This window comes from Mustela putorius, unplaced genomic scaffold, assembly GCF_011764305.1.
Source record: "Mustela putorius furo isolate JIRA1106 unplaced genomic scaffold, ASM1176430v1.1 tig00000228_pilon_pilon_pilon, whole genome shotgun sequence".
Lineage (NCBI taxonomy): Eukaryota > Metazoa > Chordata > Mammalia > Carnivora > Mustelidae > Mustela > Mustela putorius.
In genome coordinates, this window is record NW_025421322.1 from 6,671,664 (window position 1) to 6,694,655 (window position 22,992).

General features: G+C 40.8%; 1 protein-coding gene and 1 long non-coding RNA gene across 3 annotated transcripts in view; one reads left to right on the plus strand and one right to left on the minus strand.

Annotated features, from left to right (window-relative positions):
* Positions 1-12,580, minus strand: part of RRM2B (ribonucleotide reductase regulatory TP53 inducible subunit M2B) — a 38,025-nt gene extending 25,445 nt beyond the window's left edge. The window contains exons 1-4 of one of the 2 annotated variants that reach the window (XM_004768876.3): positions 12,314-12,332; positions 11,775-11,956; positions 4,438-4,593; positions 620-736 (exon numbers count right to left, since the gene is read on the minus strand). In XM_004768876.3, the coding sequence (XP_004768933.1) occupies positions 620-736; positions 4,438-4,479 (159 nt within the window). In that variant the 5' untranslated portion in view covers positions 4,480-4,593; positions 11,775-11,956; positions 12,314-12,332. Of the gene's footprint in view, positions 1-619; positions 737-4,437; positions 4,594-11,774; positions 11,957-12,313 lie in introns of both variants that reach the window. The other variant, XM_004768875.3, reaches the window with a different exon arrangement.
* An 89-nt stretch (positions 12,581-12,669) lies between these two features.
* Positions 12,670-22,992, plus strand: part of LOC123391451 — an 81,878-nt gene continuing 71,555 nt past the window's right edge. Inside the window, exon 1 of the long non-coding RNA XR_006606136.1 lies at positions 12,670-12,989. This is a non-coding gene — a long non-coding RNA (uncharacterized LOC123391451). The remainder of the gene's footprint in view (positions 12,990-22,992) is intronic.

Consider the following 22,992-nt stretch of genomic DNA (forward strand, 5'->3'; position numbering starts at 1 on the left):
CAGAATTTATGGATTATTTTAAGCAGTATTATCCATCAATCCTCCCCAATAAATTAGTTGCACAATGTACCCTTAAGCAATTATATGAATTGACTTAATAGGTGGAGATACTTCCTACAAAGCCAAGTAAATTTCAAAGAACAGCTATCAAAAATTGACCCTAAGTCTTTATTTTCCTCAACAGAAGACCAACAGATTGAAGCCCCTTCTAATTCATGGTCAAAGTTTGTATCTTTCTAATTCTCTTTAACAAGAAAGCAGGCCTCCTGGCCAACCATAATACATGTTAAAAATGGGGAGCCAGAATGCAATGCTTCAAGATAGAGCTCCAGAAAGGTTATTAAGGTACAGGCTCTCCATTAAGATTACTATCGAAGGGTAAAATGGAACTCATGTCTATGCTTTGTAAGTAGTTTTGATGGGCACGAGATGCTTGATTTCATGATATTTTGCTGGTCAAATGGGAGAAATGCATTCTTTTCTCTGACACTTCATCAGAAAGTTAAGCTATATGTAGTTCATTTCCTAGAAGTCATTTTTCAGCCTTAGTCTAATTGTCTTACTTCCATTATCATCATTTAGCTGCTGAATGGGAACAGAAATACAACAAAAATCTTACCAAATTTTCATTCACAATTCCATCACTGGCTGCAAAAAAGGCCAATATGTGAGAGATAAAATACTTCTCCTCTGATTTAAGCTTGTTCCAGTGAGGGAGATCTTTTGATAAGTCAACCTGAAATAAGATTTTCAAAATGTTTACTTCAGTGTTTAATTCTTCTCAAAGTGTTTGGATAACTAACTTCCATCTCAAAGTTAGGGAGGGACAAGTCATTAGCAGTAAAATGTGAAAGAGGAAAAGATGTTAATATTCTAATTTAAGGATAAGGATATAGACTGAATGTTCACATCCCCCACCCCCTCAACCAAATTCAAGTATTTGAAACTAATGCCCAGTGTGATGGCACTTGGAGGTGGATGGAATCTTTGGCAGGTGATTGGATCATACAGGTGGAGCCCTCGTGAATGGGATTAGTACCCTTATAAAAGAGTCCTCAGAGAACTTCCTCAATCTTTCTGCCATACGAAAACACAGAAAGTTAACAGCTATCACTGAACCAGGAACCGGGACCTCACCAGACACCAAATCTGCCAGAGACTTATCTTGGAATTCCCAGCCTCTAGAACTGTGAGAAATAAAATTCTCCTGTTTGTAAGCCATCCAGTCTATAGTATCATAGCCACCCAAATTGACTAAGACTATTACAAAGGAACACAATAAAAGAAAAGCATTTTGAAGGACTCTACTCTGGCTAACTGAGGCAGAATAAATTAATAACTTTCAGCAGCCATTGCTTTAACATGATATGTAACACTTAGTGTTGTGTTGGATTAGCTACCTATTCAGCAATAGAAGCTACTACTTTACTGCCAGCTAATCTAGTTTTATACCCAGAAAATAATATCAGGCATGTAACAACCCAGGTTTTAAAGCAATTTACTGACATGGCTTCCTCTGGGAATAGAAATATTTTTGAAAATGGTGGGGGGGGCCTCTGGATGGCTCAGTCAGTTGGGCATCTGACTTCAGCTGTGGTCAAGATCTCAGGGCTCTGGGATGGATGGTATTTAAATGTATCTTATAGATATTATTTTGTCTTAAGAAGATCTCTGAAGTATTTTTCACAATAACTTCACAAACATTTAAAATATATAGCTGTCCTTTGTCCTTTTATTTATTCTAACAAAGCCCTAATTTCTTTAACCACTCCAAAAAGGATTGTTTCATTATTTGTGTTCTTTTTTGAAATTCTTTTTCCTGTCACTTTATTCTTTAAATGTTTACTGAGTACCTACTACATTCCAGACACTATAATAAGTATTGGAGAGGAACCATGGGTGGCTCAATTGGCTAAGCATCTGACTCTTGATTTCAGCTCAGGTCATGATCTCAGGGTGGTGAGATCGAGCCCCACACTGGCCTCCATGCTCAGTGGGGAGTCTGCTTGAGATTATCCCTCTCCTTCTGTCCCCCACTGACCTCCCGCTCTCCCTCTTTCAAATAAATAAATAAATAAATCTTTAGAAAAAATAAGTGTTGGAGATACAATGGGTTTGGGGGGGTATACTTGTATGTATCTTTTAAAACATGCAAGCTAAATATCAGATCCTAATCTCTTAAGAGTTCAACCCAGGATTAACTGAAGGACACCCTCCTAGTTTTTATGTGTTTTACTCCTGATATTAAATTTTATATTGTAATATGCTCACTCTTAAATATTAAACATATCTCTTTGAACATTCAACTTCAAAATATTTCATTTATACTACACTGGTCATCTCCCATTCTTAAAACGTAAACCGTCCTTCCCAGTTTTATCTCCTTTGGACAAATTCTCAATTTCACTTTCTAAATATTGATTCCAAATTGCTGGTTATTAGAATTGCCTGGTAGCTTTAAAATAAAAAATCCAAAACCCTAGATTTTTTTCTTCTGAATCAAGTTTTCTGATGATCAGCCATATTTAGGAATAAAGCTAAACCACAGATAAAACAATGAAGTCTAAAGTTGACATAATTTGTTTAGAGGAAAAATATGTGGCACTATATGTGTTTGACTTCCTTTTAAAATGTATATTTAAATAAACAAAATATGTACCAACCTGTGTATTTTAATTTTTTAATTAGTATTTCTTAGTCATAATACAACATGTGTTACATTTGCTAAAAGATTCAAGTAATTTTCAAATGAATTTTAAGAAACCCAAGTATCACAGTAGCTTTTTAACATCATGAATGAAAAAGCCACCTGCGTGCTCCATTTGTTCTCTTAACCAAATCTAAAAAACACATCCTAGAAAACCACAGTTAGGAACAGTCAGGTGTGCCAAGCAGTATGACCCAATTTGAAAATACTGGGTTTTTATTTTGTTTGCGTTTTTTTGCTCTGTATGTTAACTACAGTATAACAAAGAGTTTTAACAATATAACACAGGTGGATAAATGGGTAAAATTAGTGTCATCAAAGCTTCAACAATTGGTGGCTTCTGATTTCTAATGTCACTCTCCCTCATTCTGTGTAAAATAGCTTACATTTATTTAGTGCTTTCTAAGTGCCATGTGGCATTCTAGACATCTCACTGATCTCATTCATGAGACTCCACTCATTAACCCTCATAATAACCCAATGAACGAGGTACCATTAGCCCAGTTTTCCAATGAGGATACACAGAGAGGTTAAGCAATTTTCCCAGTTCCACAGCTAGTAGGTGGCAGAGTCAGAATATGTACCTGGGGCACCTGGGTGGCTCAGTGGGTTAAGCCTCTGCCTTCAGCTCAGGGCATGATCCTGGGATCGAGCCGCTTCAGGCTCTCTGCTGAGAGAGCCTTCTCTCTCTCTGCCTGTCACTCTGCCTATTGTGACCTCCCTCTCTGTCAATAAATAAATAAAAATCTTAAAAGAAAAAAAAAAAGGAATATATACCTAGGCAATCTGGTCCTGAGCCAAAGGCAGAGGCTCAACCCACTGAACCACCCAGGCACCCGAGAGCCTGCTTTCTTAACACTGCGTGTTTACGTGTACAAAAATAATCTTCTGAAAAATAGGTCTGAATATATCTATCTACATAGATATATCCATTTATCTGTTTACATAGACAAATAAACACACACACACAGAGGAAGTATGCAATGTAGGTATCATCCGTCATATTCAAAGAGGAAGACAAAGACTGTTTGTGGGTTCACTTAGACTACAGGGCAGCCACTTACATGACCAACTGTCCTTGCCAAACCAGCAAGTATTTTCGAATTTACTGTGTTCAACTCATTTTCTTGGTGGAAAATGCCACCCTAACATACAGCATTCTAGAACTTTCCAAGCTGCTGGGACAGCAGTGCCAGGTTTGATGTGACTGAGGGCAGGGCCAGACTGAGGGCGGACAGCTGGCGCTCTGGCGGGCAGCTCGGGAGCTCACTGTCCGAGCAGGCAAATTCTCCACCACAGTTCTTTCTGCACAATCAGCTAAGTCTCTCAATGGAAGCATCCCTTAGGGTCTCTGTGGCGTTCACTCTCATTTTTCAGCCATAACACAATTTTACTCATTCTGCCAGCCACAGGTTAAGACTAGTCTTATTTGGCCACAGCAAATTAAAAGTCTATTTAAAAATAGAAAATGTTCTAAAATATATTGGAAGTAAAAACCCGGAAGACTGAGAGGCCATTTTTATATCAGGAAACACGTTTATAGACTGCAGTCTAAACGGAAAACATTGGCAAACACTGTCTTGAGTTTCAGTAATTTCAAGCATTATGTTATACAACTGATCTTCTTCAATGTATCTAACAATATAAGTTAACATTTTCCAATGTCCCACAACAGAAGATGTGACACTGCATTACAGAACACGCCTGCTGGCAAAGGTGAGGCCACTTACCTCTTCTGCTGTCCAGAAGGATGCCTGTGCCTGTTTATACATTTTCCAAATGTCAGGGTATTGGATTGGAAAGATGACGAATCGGCGAGAACTCTTACGTAGAAGCGGCTCTTCGTCTGACTTCACTTCATTTTCGTTGGTATCTGAAGATAATCTCTTTGGAAAACAAATTAAAAACACCCATTCTGTGCAGAAATTCCCTCTCTATTCATATCTAAACACACCCTGGGGGAATCCAGAGACACAGCACAGACTGAGGAGCCCGTCCACCTGGGTTGAATCCTTTACTGTTACCCATTCCTGGTTAACAGTGTTTGGTTAGTTGTGCGACCACAGAAAGTCGCTTAACTTCTCTGAGACTTGGTTTTTCCTTATCAGTAAAAATAACACTTACCTCATTTAGGTTAATCTTGATAATTAAAAGTGCTTTAAACAGAGCCTGGCTCATAATAAGCATGGAACAAGTGTCATTATTGCTACTTTAAGGATAAGCACAAAAGTACATCCATAAATGTCATGGTGTACGAATTTCTTAGTCTGTGTACAAAACATCCCTTCAGTGCCTTTCTCAGAGATAGGATGCTGGCATGACAGGATACTATTATAAACTACTTTCTTATTTTATTTTTAAATATTTTTTTTATTTATTCATTTAAGAGAGAAAGAGTGCATGTGAGAGCACAAGCAGTGTACGGTCAGAGGGACAGGGAAAAGCAGAGTCCCCCCTGAGCAGGGTGCTTGACCCCAACACCCTGGGATCATGACCTGAGCCAAAGGTAGACACTTACTTGACTGAGCCACACAGGCGCCCCTACTTTCTTCTTTCTCCCCCCATACTTCGTTATTTTAATGTTTTCTTTCCGAATCTGAACTATCATCATACTCCCCTGAAAACTACTAACCAACAATTTATCAACCTTCGTTCATCTGAACCTTCCCATATACCAATTTTTATTACTATTTATTTGTTAGCTTTACTACAGATGATCTCCGTGTGGGCTGGCTCAAAGCTTCGTGGAATCAAGTGAGAAGCACATACCTGTACACATACGACTTGGAAATGATGGTATGCCAACAAGGAACAGTGCCAATATATATTTTAATAGTTAGGAAAAGCATCAAAAGAGTTGTACTTTCCATGCGAATGAATATATACCAAGTATATAGAATTAGGCTTAAAATGTATAAATCAAGATTATTGGGATACATTTATCTGGACTCTAGATTCCTAACTCAAATTCTGGACTCCTAACTCAAACTGTCTCTCTCTCTCCAGGGCCAGGTCAATCATGTTCCTTCATCTTCACCATTGCTTCCATCAGCCACCCTCTCTGAAGCAAGTGTGCTAAGACAAGATGCACAAAGTCAAAGCCAGAGGCCACACAAATACAGTGGGGCTTGCACACTGCACACATGCTGTCATTATAGAAGAGACTGTCTTATTTTGTAACTATTTATTTGAAGGTAAGGGCCTTCCCAGATAAAGCACTTGAGCTCTGGAGAGCACAAAGAAGAGTAGAAACCACTTCTTATTTATTACAGTGCTCCCAAAATACTGTGTCAAGCATAACATCAATAAATGTTAGCTAAGTAAGTGAATGGGATGCTAATTTCTCTTTATCTTGTGATTGGATTACTGGATACCTTTTGAATTTAACATAAGACCACAATACATCAATGAGATAACCTGATAACCACTCAAATCAAGCCTTTTCTGAGTGCTCCATATCTCCATTTTCCCTATCATTCCAAAAGCCTGGATTAGGTCCCTGATATAGCACAGAGCTCACTACAATTTAATTCCTTGTTATTCGTCTATAGTCCCCTCTAGACTATGCTTCTTGAGACTATTCTATTTTACTCAGGTAGAATCCCTAGAACCCAGCATAGCACCTGGCATTTAGTTGATATTCATTCTCCAAATACTCAAGCAAATTTTTAAAATGGAAGCTGTCAAATTTTTTGTTTGTGTTGCCTTTATATATTTTGTCCCTGGGATACAGGTATGGATACAGAGCTGGAATGCCCTACCTTCACTGTATTTGCTATGTGAACCATCATAAGCAGTAACTCTTTGGTACCAAGCACCCTGGTACTGAGGGAGTTTTTAATGCTGATGAAACAAATGATCAATGTCAGAATCTATGAAAACAAAAGACTAGCACCTTTCCATTAGAATGAAAGTCATTTTTGTACCTATATTCTTCCTGTTCCATTCTGATAACATGCGCATTGTTAAAAGAAGTTGTTGGATTAGGAGAGTATCATGAAAGAGTTTCTTAACCAACATAAACTTCTGAATTGAGCTAAAGATGATACATTGTTTATTTTCATGATGCTCAAAAAAAATCAACATACATTTTAATACAATGTAAGGAGGGTCATACATCTCAAAGCTCTAGGATCTCTAGACTATCCTGTACGGACCTGGGGTAAGAACTCATATTTTAGAGGAGAAAACAATGTGAAAAAAGGCATGATGGCATGTGACTTTTAAAAAAATTTTTTTTATTTGATTGGACTCTCAAGTTTCAAGTCTTTCTGGCATAAACATGACACAATGTATCACTTACACATTCTAATTTCTAGTTTTCAAACAGTCTGAGTGCAGAGTCCTTCTCTCTCATAGGATTCTCTCCCAATCTTATTATACTTGTCTTGCTTACACTTAATTCTACAGAATTTTTAAAAGAATTTATTTATTTATTTGAGAGAGAGAGAGCATGAGCAGGGGGAGGGAGAAGCAGGCTCCCTGGTAGCAGGGAGCCCAATATGGGGCTTGATCCCATATCATGATCATGGCCTGAGCCGATGGCAGATACTTAACTGATTGGTTGAGCATCAGACTCTGGGTTTCAGCTCAGGTCAAGGATCTCATGGGTGTTGGGAGCAAAGTCCCACATGGGGCTTTGCATTTAGTGGCAAGTCTGCTTGAAGATTCTCTCCCTCTGCCTCCCTCCTGACAAATAAATAAATATATTTTTTAAAAGATTTTATTTATTTATTTGACAGAGAGAGATCACAGTAGGAGAGAGGAAGGGAAGAGATCAGAGAGAGAGAGGAAGGGAAGCAGGCCCCCCTGCCGAGCAGAGAGCCCGATGCGGGACTCCATCCCAGGACCCCGAGATCATGACCTGAGCCGAAGGCAGCGGCTCAACCCACTGAGCCACCCAGGCGCCCAATGAATAAATATTTTTAAAACTCACTTATCCAGAAATATGGTCAGATTAGAAGAGAAACTGCAGGGGGAGGGAACAATTAAAAAATCATGACCCTACCCAAATCTTGCCTGAACTAGGGTACCAGCAGTAGAAACACAAAAGAAGGCTGCTTTAAGAGATATTCAGAAGTAGAATTAAACATTCTTGCTAAAAACTTGGATTTTGGAGACCAGGATAAGGAAGAGTTGAAGATGCCCTTGAGGTGTCCAGCAACTGGATGATCATATCAAGAAATAAGAGACACAAAGAAAGTGCTCAGTATCTGGAGAATAATTGAATAAATAAGACAAATCCCTTGCTTCTCCCATTAGATGTTTAACAAAAGTTTAATTTGAATGAACTCCACCCACCCAAGCCACAACAATAGTGACAAACACAAAAGTCTTTAAAAAGTCAACTTGGTTAATAAAAAATGTAATTTGTTCAGTTTGAAGATATCCAGTAGGCAGTTATAAATATAATACTGTGGCAGAGGAGTGGTGGTGATCTGTCCCATTGGTAGTCACCAAAAGGATTATCCAGGGAGATAATTTAGAGAGGCAGCACAGATGAGGATACAGCCAAGAAAATGCTGACACTGGAAGGACAGATGGAAGAAAAGGAGCCAGCTGGGATTAAAAGTGGCTGAACTGGGGGCATCTGGGTGGCTCAGCTGGTTAAGCATCTGCCTTTGGCTGAGGCCATGATCCTAGGGTCCTGGGATTGAGCCCCGTGTCAGGCTCCCTGTTCAACGGGGAGCCTGCTTCTCCCTCTCCCTCTGCCTGCCACTCCTCCTGCTTGTGCTCTCTTGCTTGCTCACTCTGTCAAATAAACAAAATCATAAAAAAAAAAAAAAAAAGTGGCTGAAATGAATGTAGGATAGTCAAAAGCAAAGGCAGAAGTGATCTGATTTGGCTAAAGCCATCTCTGTCAACAGATGAAACAGAGAACTCTGTAAAGGATCCACACTCTGGATATCAATCAGGGGAAGAGGTTAGGAAGTAATTATGTGCACCAAAGATTTTTAAACATCTGGAAGATTGAGAGGTTCATACTCCAACTCTTGCCATTTGCCCCCAACCCCCAAGTACTGGCATTCACTGTAGGGCAGTTTGAACATCATTCCTGTGGATAGTCATGGAGAGTTTCTGAATCTGAATTAATAGGAATAGGGGTAGCATCAGGAAGATTCATTGGATATCAATCCAGGATGAACTGGAAAAAGAAAAAAAGCCCTAGATTTTGGTAGCAACCATGGTATTGATCTCAGCGGTACAAATGGCAGCCTGAATTATTTTTTTTCAAGCTTTTATTTAAATACTAGTTAGTTAATATATAGTGTAATATTGCTTTGGTGAATTTAGTGATTCATCACTTACCTACAGCACCCAGTGCTCATCAGAGCAAGTACCCTCCTTAATACATTATCCATTTAGCCCACCCCCTCCCCATCTCCCCTTCATCAACCCTTAATTTATTCTCTATAGTTAAGAGTCTCTTAAGGTTTGCCTTTGCCTCTTGCTTCCCCCTTGTCCTATGTTCATGTTTTATTTCTTAAATTCCGTATGAGTAAAATCATATGGTATCTGCCTTTCTCTGACTTATCTTACTTAGTATAATATACTCTAGCTCCATCCATGTCATTGTAAAGGCAAGATTTCATCCTTTTGGATGGCTGAGTAATATTCTACTATATATGTGTGTATATTTATCCATTCACTAGTTGGTGGACATTTAGGATCTTTCCATAATTTGGCTGTGACTGGTAATGCTGCTATAAACATCATGGGGTATGTGTCCCTTTGAATCAGTATGTTTGTATCCTTTGGGCAAATAACAAGTAGTGTAATTGCTGGGTTATATGGTAGCTCTATTTTTAACTTTTTGAGGAACCCCCATACTGTCTTCCAGAGTGACTACACCAGTTTTCATCTCACCAACAGTGTAAGAGGGTTCCCCTTTCTCCACATCCTCTCCAACATCTGTTGTTTCCTGTGTTAATTTTAGCCATTCTGACAGGTGTGAGGTGATATGTCATTGTAGTTTTGATTTGCATTTCCCTGATGATGAGTGATGTTGAGCATCTTTTCAGGTGTCTGTTGGCCATCTGGATGTCTTCTTTGGGAAAATGTCAGGACAGCCTGAATTAAGATGTGGTTAGCATGAAAAAGCTGCTTCAACAAGGCCTGGCTAGTTTACAGAATTGGGTCTTTTTGGTGGGAACTGAGACCATCTCAAGAGTTTTTATTTGGGAGGAGTGACATAAAGGCCCTGGTTTAGTGAAGAATTAGTTTAGGAATGGTAAAAAGGATTAAATAGTGGGTAAGACTGGAGGTAGAGGGACAAGATGTTGTAGCTGCACAGGTGTAAAGTGATAAGACCCTGAAATAAAGTCCAGAACACACAAGCATTCCTTGGCAACATTCCACTGTGTCTTTCAGAATGGTGTCTCTAGTTCCTGCCTGCCTTAATTTCTGGTCACCCAAGAGGATACCCCTGGGCAGATTCCCCAGCTAGCACTCACCATTCCCTGGTCCAGGCTGGCATGCTACGAGGCTCCTCCCTCTCAATCCAGCCCCAATTCCACCACTTTCATTTGTTTGCCTTGGCCTCTCTTCTCAGGTGAAGACTTTGTGGATGCGGCTATGTTCCTACTCTATTTGTATCCGCCCAGGTTGTCACTTTCATTTTCATTTTTCTATTCTCACCAAATCTGACTAAACAGAATACTGGCCCACAAGCAAGAACTTGGTTTTAAACCCAGCTCTGCTATTAAATCATGTGGTCCTGGGCATGTCATTTTCTCTTTTCTGGCCTAAACTTTCTCACCTTGAAAATAAGGGCTATTGATTAGATTAATGATAGTAACTTCGAGAAACTGATGAAAGCTAAGGACCCCTTTCTCAGGAGATTCACATGCACACACAAAATCTATAAACTTCAGGAGATTCATAAAAACCTTTCAAGCCCATCTATGTACGCTTTAAGACAGTGTTCCTTAAAATATGCAAATGAGAATCACCTGAAGTCCTTGTTAAAACTGCAGTCCCAGACCCTCCCAAGAGATTTTGATTTACCATGTCTGGAATGGAGGCCCAGTAATTTACATTTTTTACAACTCCAGGTGATTCTTTTTTTTTTTTTTTTTTAGATTGTATTTATTTATTTATTTGACAGAGAGAGAGAGAGATCACAAGCAGGCAGAGAAAGAGAGAGGAGGAGGAGGAGAAAGCAGGCTCCCCTCCAAGCAGAGAGCCCGATGCAGGACTCTGTCCCAGAACCCTGGGATCATGACTGGAGCCGAAAGCAGAGGCTTAACCCATGAGCCACCCAGGCGCCCCTCCAGGTGATTCTAATGCAGGTGGCTGCACAGAAACACAGTGCTTGAAGCATCCTTGCAACTCAAGTTAAAAAATTTTGGACCAGATGCTCACTAGAATTCATTCTACAGCTAAAATTCTGCCTCTGTCTTTGTGGGCCTATGTCATTGAGAAGGTGTTAATAAATAAAAGTTAACTTCCAGGTGTTAAGTCTGAATGGTTGTAGCACAAAAAGAAAAATCCGAATTGTCCTTTTCCAGTAAGGAAACTGGTACTCAGTGTATTTGTTTCAAAAGGGGAAGAAAAAGTTTGAGGGATATTTACAGCTTGTTAATTAGTTACTAAATGTTTACAAAAATCAAAATCAAATATTATAAAACCCCAAGTCTGGATCCTTCAACTTTCTAAAGAAATGTAGGACTCAGTCTCTGTAAGCTGACACTATTAAAAAAAAAAAAAATCACACACAGCCAACAGGTTCAAGATAAATACAAAAAGTATTTCTCTTGTACACAAATGGTTTAGAAGTATTTGTGAAATAACAGGGTATGAAAATTACAGAACAATCTGAACTACCCTACAACAGTTTAATAAATTGATTTACTGTTATTATGAACTTCCATTATAGAAGCAGAAGATAAACATGTTAATTTGGGTTTTAGGAGGCACCCACAACTTCCGTGGCACTTTGCATGAAGTCTTTGACTTACTCCTCTGTGAGGGAAGTATCACTTACACTGTATAAATGAAGACAGTGAAACCCCAGAGAGTCACAGCTAGTTAAGTGGCTCAGTCTGAGCAAATCTGGGCTCCTAACCTGATATTTTTCATTGTTGTGAGGACTTCCCGTCGCCGTCTACCGATCATCACCACCTCATCCACCTGTGTCAATTTCCACACACGGTCTCCAACTCCTTTTAACCATCTTCGAGAAGGGTTGCATTTCTTCAGTAAATCCACCTGTCCTCATTCCTTGCCTGGGTTTCCCCAGCCAGAGGGCTCCGGACGTGCAAAGATGAGAGGAGAGTATGGGTCGGACTATTTGGGGGAGGGGGAGGGGCGCTGCTCCCCGGCCGGGCCTGAAACCTCAGAGCGTCGCCCTTAGCTGGCCCCGGAGCAGAGCAACGGAGCAGAAACCCGGCTCCCTCGTCACCCCTACCTACGGACGGCCTCCCCAGCACTCACAACCACGAAACCAGGCTGCTGCGAAGGCTCGCGCCTGGGCCTGCACTGGGTTGCCCACCACAACGTGTAAAATTTTCTACAGCAGTCCGGCACCTCACAGGTCCCGGCTGCAGCCTGCAACCTAAGGGCCAGGCATGACTAAGGGGCGGGACAGGGAACAGCAGCATTTACCTTATCCAGCTCGGGCCTGGCCGCTTCCGGCCTTTCCGGGTCACCCATCGCGCAGACTCCGCCAGAGCTACGAGGGCCGAAGGAACTGAGAGCCTCGAGCCACCTCCAACTACGACGGGACCCAGGTGGCCCGAGGGTCCACTGAGTACGCCCCGCCTCCAACTGCACAGACCCCTCCTACTCCCGCGGTCCCCGCTTTCTCGCCAGCCTCTTGAGCAATAACCCCTGAGACGGCCGGCCCCGCCTCCCCCGCCTCAGGGCCCCGCCTACCCCTGCCGGACCCGCCTCCCGCCTGCGGCTTGAGGACATCTCTCGGCCTCGGCCAACCCCGCACCAACCTTCGGGCGGACCCCGCCTCCCTCCTGCCCAGTGAGGGACTCCCTGCGCCTGCTGGCTCCGCCTCCCAGGTCCCAGGGTCCCGCCCACTTCAAGAGGCCCCGCCCACTCCGCTACCGGACCGGGACCGCGCCTCCGCCGGCCTCTAGAAGAACTCGGCCGGAACCCCCGGGCTTCGCTTCCCCGCTCGCTGTGTGAAACATTCGGCCGGTGGCTTTTGGCCCCGCCCGCTTGGCGGGCTCCCGGCTGTACTTACTGGTACGTGAGGTGCCCGGCCACGCCTGGCCACCTCTTCGGGTCGAGGCTCTCCAGCCAGCTCTCGCCGTGCCTCAGGAACACGGTATGTCGCGCTAACTCGGCGTGTCCTGAGAGACTGCCCCGGGTGGGGGGGCGGGGAGGAGACGCTGGAGGAGATGAAGAGAGGGCTTTCTCTGCGTGTGAAGCGGTGGTGGGAAAAGCCACATATTGGTGAAAAAAGAAAACGGCACTGTTAAAAATTAATGAGGAGAAAAGGCCGCCTCGTTTTGTATTTCAGCAGCCGAAAAGAAGTGGTTGAGGGGAAAGTGGGTGTGGGAATGGGTAGGTGGGGCTCCCAGACTGAGGGGGGTGTAAAGAAAGGACTAAATTCAGGACAGTGTTGTGGAAGCTCTGTGGAAATGTACAAACACACTAAGTTTTTGGAAGTAGCTGCTGAGCGCCTCTGTGAGCGAGGGATTTCATCTTCAGGACACTCGTGTGAGGTGGGTACAGCAGTGCCCCTCCTCTCACGGGTGCAGACACGCCGCCCAAGGAAAGATCACTAATGGGTAATTCACTAGGAAGCAAGAGAGATCCCGCCCCCTCCCCCCTTCCCCACCCCCCTTGTCGTGGCAGCATTCGGTGCCCAGAGTCGCAATAATGTGATTGAATGCCTGCTACCCATATCTCAAGGGGGATTGATCTAAAGATAACTGCGACAGAAAAAAAAAAAAAAGTTTAGCAAATAAAAATGAGGTGAACGAGACTCAGTAGCTTGAAGCTGAAATATTGGGAGAACCTTGTCATGCCTTGAACAACAGGCACCTGTTCTGTGGATAACCCTGTGAAGTGTGGTAGAATAGGATGGAAAATGAAGTTTTGAGAATGCACATCAGCTCTTTCTAAAACCTGCTCTGGAGTGGGGGTTGAGAGTTACCTTTCTTAAGGCAATTACCAGGGGTCAAGTGCTGAAGAAAATGTTTTACCTATTTTGACTTTAAATAATAGCTAAATTCTGTGAAGAAACCGAGTCTTAAAGAAATCCAGTAATTTATTGGCCACATGGCCAATAGACTAAGAGCAAGGATTATACCATTTAAAGTCATCAAACAATATGTCTGCTGTATGTCAGGCATTGTGTTTGCTATTGAAGAAACAAAAATGAATGAACTTAGTGAAAGAGAGCATGGATCCTGGAGCCTGTCATCGTGGGCATGAATTCTAGCTCCCTCATTTATTAGCTGTGCTACCTTGGACAAGTTACTTAGCTTCTGCAAGATTCAGTTTCCTCGCCTGTAGGATAAGGATAATAACGCCTTCCTAAAAAGATTGTTATGTAGATTTAGTAATATATTACTTGCAAAGCACTTATTGGGGTGGGAAATTACAATGGTAGCTTCCAAGTGCACTTGTGCACTAATCAGGCCATCTTACAGGTCATGGAACAGAAAGGTTCAGATCAAGTTCATTTGCTTCAATAAATACAGTTTACTAGGTTAATTTAAAACCTACATCAAGGGGAAAGAGTTGGGAAGGAAGGAAGGACCCTACTATCCAAATCTCAGTGTTACTCAGTGTTCATATATACTGTCCTTGCTACATCAGCTTTCCAGACTGGCAGTATAGTTATTAAACAGCAGAATTAAGGGGCACATGAGTGTCTCAGTCAGTTAAGCATATGACTCTGGCTCTGGTCATGATCTCAGGGTCGTGGGATGGAGTCCCTTACAGGGCTCTTCAACTCAGCGGGAGTCTACTTCTCCCTTGCCACACAGCCCCCCAACTTGTGCTCTCTCTCTCAGATAAAATCTTAAGGGAAAAAAAAAAGCTAAGGATTAACAAGAGGTCTCAATAAACAAAACATGAAGCCAACACACACTGGCTATTTTGGAGATGCAGGATCAAGTAGACCTGCTCACAGCTGTAACTTGACATAAATTAACCTGAACAGCTATGAGTTGTATTTGTATTTCCTGGGAAGAGAAGATGTGGGGCCAAAATGAATGTCACCAATTGGTGACTGATTTAGATATAACATAGTTGTTAGTCTGGAAATGACATGAGCTTTACCTTGTGAATATTTAAGATCTACTTATTCCTTTCCAGCCATTTCTGTTTGTGACCTTCATTTATCCCATTATTTTTATCAGTGTTCAACATAATTATGTTCCACTTATTTTGTCTTTAACATGCCTCATAGGGTAATAACTTATTTACTATTTATACTTAACATATCTTATGAATCTCCTTAGGTCTTATAATCAGTTGCTCCCACACTTTCAATTTTTACAGTAGAATTGAATAATCTTAATATAGCAAAAACACAGTACAGTGCTTTTTTTTTCCCCTAAAGATTTTATATATTCATTTGACAGACAGAGATCACAAGTAGGCAGAGAGGCAGGCAGAGAGAACAGTACAGTGCTTTTAACAGTGCCGGGTGCATAGTATGTTTTAGTTTCCATCCAAGATGTTTGAAGTTAATAGGGCAGATATAAAATGTATAACTGAAAGATCTCTGGGAGTAAGAGGATTGTACATCTTCATATAGCCTCTGTAGCATATTTTCCAAGAATACCCTCAACATTTTTGATCCCACATGCTGTTCCAGAAACTTGATACCCCCTCCCCATCAAAAGGTGTAGTCATGGCACATCTGGGTGGCTGAGCCTGTTAAGCATCTGCCTTTGGCTTTGGTCAAGATCTGAGTCCTGGGTATGAGCCCCTCCCCTGGATCCCTGCTCAGTGCTGAGCTTGCTTCTCCCTCTCTCTCCCTCTCCCTACCCCCCTCCCTACCCCCCTCCCTGTTCACACTTGCTTGTGCTCTCTCTGTCTCAAGTAAATAAATAAAATAAAATAAAAATAAAAGGTGGAGTCTAATTCCTCTTCTACTGTGGTCTATATCTTTGTGTCTTCCAAAATCTGTATGTTGAAAACCTAATGCCCAAGGTAATGGTTTTAGGAGGTAGGCAGGTCATCTTTTCTGGTTCCATCTCTTTTAGGAGATGATTAATTAGATCAAGAGGGTTGAACCTTCATGAATGGAATTAGTGCCCTTAGATTGTTATGGGGTTTTCTTGTTTGTTTGTTGCTCTTTTGTTTTTCTTTTTTATTAACATATAATGTATTATTTGTTTCAGGGGTACAGGTCTGTGATTCATCGGTTTTACACAATTCACAGCACTCACCACAGCACATACCCTCTCCACTGTCCATCACCCAGCCACCCCATCCCACTTAGCCACCCCATCCCTCCCACTCCCCTCCACTCCAGCAACCCTCAGTTTGTTTCCTGAGATTAAGAGTCTCTAATGGTTTGTCTCCCTCTCGTTTCACCTTCTTCCATTTTGCCTTCCCTTCCTCTATGATCCTCTCTTTTTTCTCAAATTCCTTGTATTAGTGAGATAATACTATAATTGTCTTTCTCTGACTTATTTTGCTTAGCATAATACGCTCTAGTTCCATTCACGTAATTGCAAATGGCAAGATTTGGGTGGGGTTGATGGCTATATAATATTACACACACACACACACCACATCTTTATCCATTCATCTGTTGTTGGACATCTAGGTTCTTTCCACAGTTTGGCTGTTGTGGACATTGCTATTATAAACATTCAGATACATGTCCCCTTTGGATCCCTACATTTGTGTCTTTGGGGTAAATACCCAGTAGTGCAATTGCTGGGTCATAGGATAGCTCTATTTTCAACTTTTTTGAGGAATCTCTGCACTGTTGTCCAGAGTGGCTACACCAGCTTGCATTCCCACCAACAGTGTAGGAGGGTTCCCCTTTCTCTGCATTGTGGCCAACATGTGTCTTTTCCTGACTTGTTAATTTTAGCTATTCTGACTGGTTTGAGGTGGTATCTCACTGTGGTTTTGATTTATATTTCCCTGATGCTGAGTGATGTTGAGCACTTTCTCATGTGTCTTTTGGCCATCTGGATGTCTTCTTTGCAGAAATCTCTGTTCATGTCTTCTGCCCATTTCTTGATTGGATTATTTGTTTTTTGGTGTTGGGTTTGATAAGTTCTTTCTGGATTTTGCATACTAGCCCTTTATCTGATATGTCATTTGTGAATATCTTCTCCCATCCTGTCAGTTGTCTGTTGGTTTTGTGAACTGTTTCCTTTGCTGTGCAAAAGCTTTTGATCTTGATGAAGTCCCAATAGTTCATTTTTGCCCTTGCTTCCTTTGCCTTTGGCAGTGTTCCTAGGAAGAAGTTGCTGTGGCTGAGGTCGAAGAGGTTGCTGCCTGTGTTCTCCTCAAGGATTTTGCTGGATTCCTGTCTCACGTTGAGGTCTTTCATCCATTTTGAGTCTATTTTCGTGTGTGCTGTAAGGAAGTGGTTTAGTTTCATTCTTCTGCATATGGCTGTCCAGTTTTCCCAATACCATTTGTTGAAGAGACTGTCTTTTTTCCACTGGACATTCTTTCCAGCTTTGTCGAAGATGAGTTGACCATAGAGTTGAGGGTCCATTTCTGGGCTCTCTATTTTGTTCCATTGACCAATGTGTCTGTTTTTATGCCAGTAGTATACTGTCTTGATGATTCCAGCTTTGAAATAGAGCTTGAAGTACAGAATTGTGAATGCCACCAGCTTTGGTTTTTCTCTTTTAACATTCCTCTGGCTATTTGGGGTCTTTTCTGGTTCCATATAAATTTAAGGATTATTTGTTCCATCTCTTTGAAAAAAGTTGACAGTATTTTGATAGGGATTGCATTAAATGTGTAGAGTGCTCTAGGTAGCATAGACATTTTCACAATATTTGTTCTTCCAATCCATGAGCGTGGAATGTTTTTCCGTTCTTTGTATCTTCCTCAGTTTCTTTCCTGAGTCTTCTGTAGTTTTCTGAGTAGAGGTTCTTTGCCTCTTTGGTTAGGTTTATTCCTAGGTATATTATGGTTTTGGGTACAATTGTAAATGCGATCGACTCCTTAATTTCTTTCTTCTGTCTTGTTGGTATATAGAAATGCAGCTGATTTCTGTGCATTGATTTTATATCTTGACACTTTACTGAATTCCTTTATGAGTTCTAGCAGTTTTGGAGTGGAGTCTTTTGGGTTTTCCCTGTAAAGTATCATATCATCTGCAGAGTGAGAGTTGGACTTCTTCTTTGCCAATTCAGATGTCTTATTTCTTTTTGTTGTCTGATTGCTGAGGCTAGGACTTCTAGTACTGTGTTGAATAGCAGTGGTTACAGTGGACAGCCCTGCCCTGTTCCTGACTTCAGGGGAAAAGCTCTCAGTTTTCCCCCATTGAGAACGATATTCACTGTGGGTTTTTTATAGATGGCTTTTATGATATTGAGGTATGTATCCTCTATCCTTACATTGTGAAGAGTTTTGATCAAGAAAGGATGCTGTACTTTATCAAATGTTTTTTCAGTGCCTATTGAGAGTATCATATGGCTCTTATTCTTTAATTAATGTATTGTATCACATTGATTGATTTGTGGATGTTGAACCAAACTTGGCCCAAGAACAAATCCCACTTGGTTGTGGTGAATAATCCTTTTAATGTGCTGTTGGATCCTATTGGCTAGTATTTTGGTGAGAACTTTTGCATTTATGTTCATCAGGGATATTGGTCTGTAAGTCTTTTTGATGGGGTCGTTGTCTGGTTTGAGGATCAAGGTAATGCCTCATAAAATGAGTTAAAGTTTTCCTTCCATTTCTATTTTTTGGAACAGTTTCAGGAGAATAGGTATTAATTCTTCTTTAAATGTTTGGTAGAATTCCCATGGGAAGCCTTCTGGCCCTGGGCTCTTGGTGGTTGGGAGATTTTTGATGACTGCTTCAATCATCAAATTGGTTATAGTTATGGTTATGGGTCTGTTCAGATTTTCTGTTTCTTCCTGGTTCAGTTTTGGTAGTTTATACCTTCTCTAGGAATGCATCCATTTTTTCCAGATTGTCTAATTTGCTGGCAAATAGTTGCTCATAATGTGTTCTTATAATTATTTGTATTTCACTGATGTTGGTTGTGATCTCTTTGCTTTCATTCATGATTTTATTAATTTGGGTCCTTTTCCTTTCTTTGATAAACATCTAGTTATATTTATCAAAATCTTATCAATTCTTTCCAAGAGCCAGCTCTTAGTTTCGTTGATCTGTTCTACTGATCTTTTGGTTTCTATTTCATTGATTTCTGCTCTGATATTTATTATTTCTCTTTTTCTGCTGGGTGTAGGCTTTCTTTGCTGTTCTTTCTCCAGCTCCTTTAGGTATAGGAATAGGTTGTGTATTTGAGAACTTTCTTATTTCTTGAGAAAGGCTTGTATTGCTACATAATTTCCTTTCAGGACCACCTTTGCTGTGTACCAAAGATTTTGAAAAGTTGTGTTTTCATTTTCGTTTGTTTCCGTGAATTTTTAAAAATTTTCTTTAATTTCCTGGTCGACCCATTCATTCTTTAGTAGGATGCTCCTTAGCCTCCATGTATTTGAGTTCTTTCCGACTTTCCTCTTGGGATTGAATTTCAAAATATTGTGGTCCAAAAATATTCAGGAAATAATTCTAATCTTTTGTAACCAGTTAAGACCTGATTTGTGACCCAGTTATCTATTCTGGAGAATGTTCCATGTGCACTAGAGAAGAATGTGTATTCTGTTGCTTTGGGATGGAATGTTCTGAATATGTTTGTGATGTCCATCTGGTCCAGTGTGTCATTTAAAGCCTTTATTTCCTTGTTGATCTTTTGCTTAGATGATCTGTCCATTTCAGTGAGGGGGATGTTAAAGTCCCCTACTCTTATTGTATTATTGTCAGTGTGTTTCTTTGATTTTTGTTATTAATTGGCTTATATAATTGGCTGCTCCTATGTTAGGGGCATAGATATTTAAAATTGTTAAATCTTTTTGTTGGGTAGACTCTTTTAGTATGATATAGTGTCCTTCCTCATCTCTTATTATAGTCTTGGCTTAAATCCTATTTGTCTGATATAAGGATTGCCACCCCAGCTTTCTTTTGATGACCATTAGCATGGTAAATTATTTTCTCCTCTCTCACTTTAAATATGGAGGTGTATTTGGGTCTAAAATCATCTCTTGCAGACAGCATATTGATGGGTCTTGTTAGCCCTTTTACATTCAGGGTTGTTATTGAAAGATATGAATTTGGTGCCATTGTATGCCTGTAAGGTGACTGTTACTGTATATTGGCTCTGTTCCTTTCTGGTCTATGTTACTTTTGGGCTCTCCCTTTGTTTAGAGGACCCCTTTCAATATTTCCTGTAGGGCTGGTTTGGTGTTAGAAAATTTTTTTGTTTGTCTTGGAAGCTTTTTATCTCTCCTTCTGTTTTCAGTGAAAGCCTAGCTGGAAATATCTGGATAGGTCTGCTGACAGTCTAATGTTTCTACCATTGTAGGTTACAGACCTCTTGTCCCAAGCTGCTTTCAGGATTTTCTCTTTGTCTCTGAGACTTGTATGTTTTATGGTTAGATGACAGGGTGTTGACGGCTATTTCCTTCCCCAAAGTAGGGAAGTTCTGCACAATAATTTGCTCCAGTATACCTTCTGTCCCTCTCTTGTTCAGGGATCCCAGTTATTCTAATATTGATTCATATTAAGGTATCACTTATCTCTCAAATTCTCCCCTCATGATCCAGTAGTTTTTAATTTCTTTTTTTCAATTTCTTTATTCTCCATTTTCTGTCCTATATATCATTAATTCTCTCTTCCGCCTCATTTCTCCTAGCAGTTAGAGCCTCCATTTTTTAATTGCACCTCATTAATAGCCTTTTTGATTTCGACTTGGTTAGATTTTCATTCTTTTATGTCTCCAAAAAACGATTCTCTAGTATATCTTTATAATCCTAATTCTGAACTCTAGTTCCAACATCTTACTAATGTCTGTATTGATTAGGTCCCTGGCAGTTAGTACTGCCTCCTGTTTTGTTTTGTTTTAAAGTGAGTTTTTACATTTTTTCATTTTGTCTGGAGAAGAATAGATGAATGAGAGAACAAAATGCCAAAAGGGTAACAAGGACTCCAGAAAAATATACACTAAACAAATAAGAAGAGACCCGAAACCAGGGGGAAAAGAAAATGGGGTGGGAGGGGAAGAAATATGATCAGGCTGGTGAACAGAACAGAACCACACACTAGATTTTTGGGTGTATTTGGTGTGTTAGAAGAAACTGTCTCCCAAAATTTTAAGGAAAGAAAAACTTACATGAAAATAAGGGTAGGTACAATGAAGGGATGGAATAGGACTATAAAGATAAGAGTCAATTATCATATGGTTTCACTTATTTGTGGAGCATAACAAATAGCATGGAGGACATGGGGAGATAGAGAGGAGAAGGGAGTTTGGGGAAATTGGAAGGGGAGGTAAACCATGAGAGACTATGGACTCTGAAAAACAATCTGAGGGTTTTGAAAGGGTGGGGGGTGGGAGGTCAGGGTACCAAGTGGTGGGTATTATAGAGGGCACGGATTGCATGGAGCACTGGGTGTGGTGCAAAAATAATGAATACTGTTATGCTGAAAATAAGTAAGAAATAAATTTTTTTTAAAAGATGAAAATTTTAAAAGATTTTTTAAAAAGAATTGATAAGATGTTGAAAAAGGAAAGAAGAAAAATTTTAAAAAGAAAAAATAATTTTGAAAATTAACTTTGAAAATCTAAAGAATCATGGTGGGAAAAAAAGCCATGAATTCTATCTGTTGTATTCCCCTAACACTGGAGTTTTGCAATTCTCATTGATTGTAACCTTGGTATTGGCTGGATGTTCTTGCTGATCTTCTGGCAGAGAGGTCTGTTGAGGTGATTCTCAAATGTCTTTTCCTGAGGCAGAATTGTACTGCCCTTGCCAGGTGCCTGGCTAAGTAATCTGCTTGAGTTAGCTCTTGGTAGCTAGCTTTTGTTCCCTGAAAGCTTTCTGTACAGCTTTGGAGGATGAGAATGAAAATAGCTACTTCCCAGTCTCTGGACCCAGAGGAGCAGAGTGCTCAGGGCCCCATTTCTCAGTGAGCCCTCAGAGACAAGCAGTCAATCACTCCTGTCTTCCTGGTCTCTGGCTGCCCTCTGTGCTCACCCTGTTACAGAGCATTTCTATGTCTGGCCACGATCCTGTTCGGAGTTTTCAAATCCAGCTGATACCTGTGGTGTGCTCCCATGTTCCTCCTTCCAGGGGATGAAGTTGGGGGTTCCTCCTCAGATCTGCTACTTGTTGGGTCCCTGCTTGAAGAGTAATGGTCCTTCTGTGCCAGAGATCACAGTTTATGGCAACCCTGAGCTGACAGCCCACTCCTCGGTTCTGTCTTTGCAGCTGAGTTCCCCGCACTGATACTTGAGAGCTCTGCCAGACTCAGGCACCCCCAGTCACTCTGTGAGCATGAGACCACACTGTCTCAGCGAGGGTTCCATACCCCGATTAGCCACTGGAGTGAGATCCCTCAGCAAAGCAGACTTCTAAAAGTACTGATTTTTGTTCTCTGCAGCTCTATCTCACCAGGAGCCAGCTGACAAGAGGCTCCCTCTCCCTGCAGTTTGTCTTTCCAAGTGCTCGGATTCATATCTCTGCACTTCCTGCCTTCCAGAAGGTGGAAGGTGGTCGCTTTTCTGTTCCTAGTATTGCTGCTATTCTTTTTTTTTTGATCTCCTGTTGAGTTTGTGGATGTTCAGAATGACTATGTAGCAGAATTCCTGGGACCAGATGAAATTTATGTTTCCTACTTTGCCATCTTGCTCCTCAGCCCTTTGGTTTTTTTTTTTTTTTATGTGTGTGTGTGTGTGTGTATTTGTGTATACACACGTATATATAACGTGTATATATATATATATACACACACACACACACATATAGTTAGGGGTTTGTATATTTTGGATATTAAACCATTAAAAAGGATATGATTGCAATTATTTTCTCACTCAGTAGTAGTAGTCATTTATGATCTTTTGTATTTCCGTGATACCAGTTGTAACACCCTTTTTCATTTCTGATTTTGAGTCCTCTTTTTTTTTGCTTGGGAAGTCTAGCTAAAGTCAACTTTGTTTAACTTTTCAGAGACCCAATTCTTAATTTTGTTGATCTTCTCTATTGTCTTTTTAGTCTCTGTTTCATTTATTTCTGCTCTAATTTTTTCTTATTTCCTTC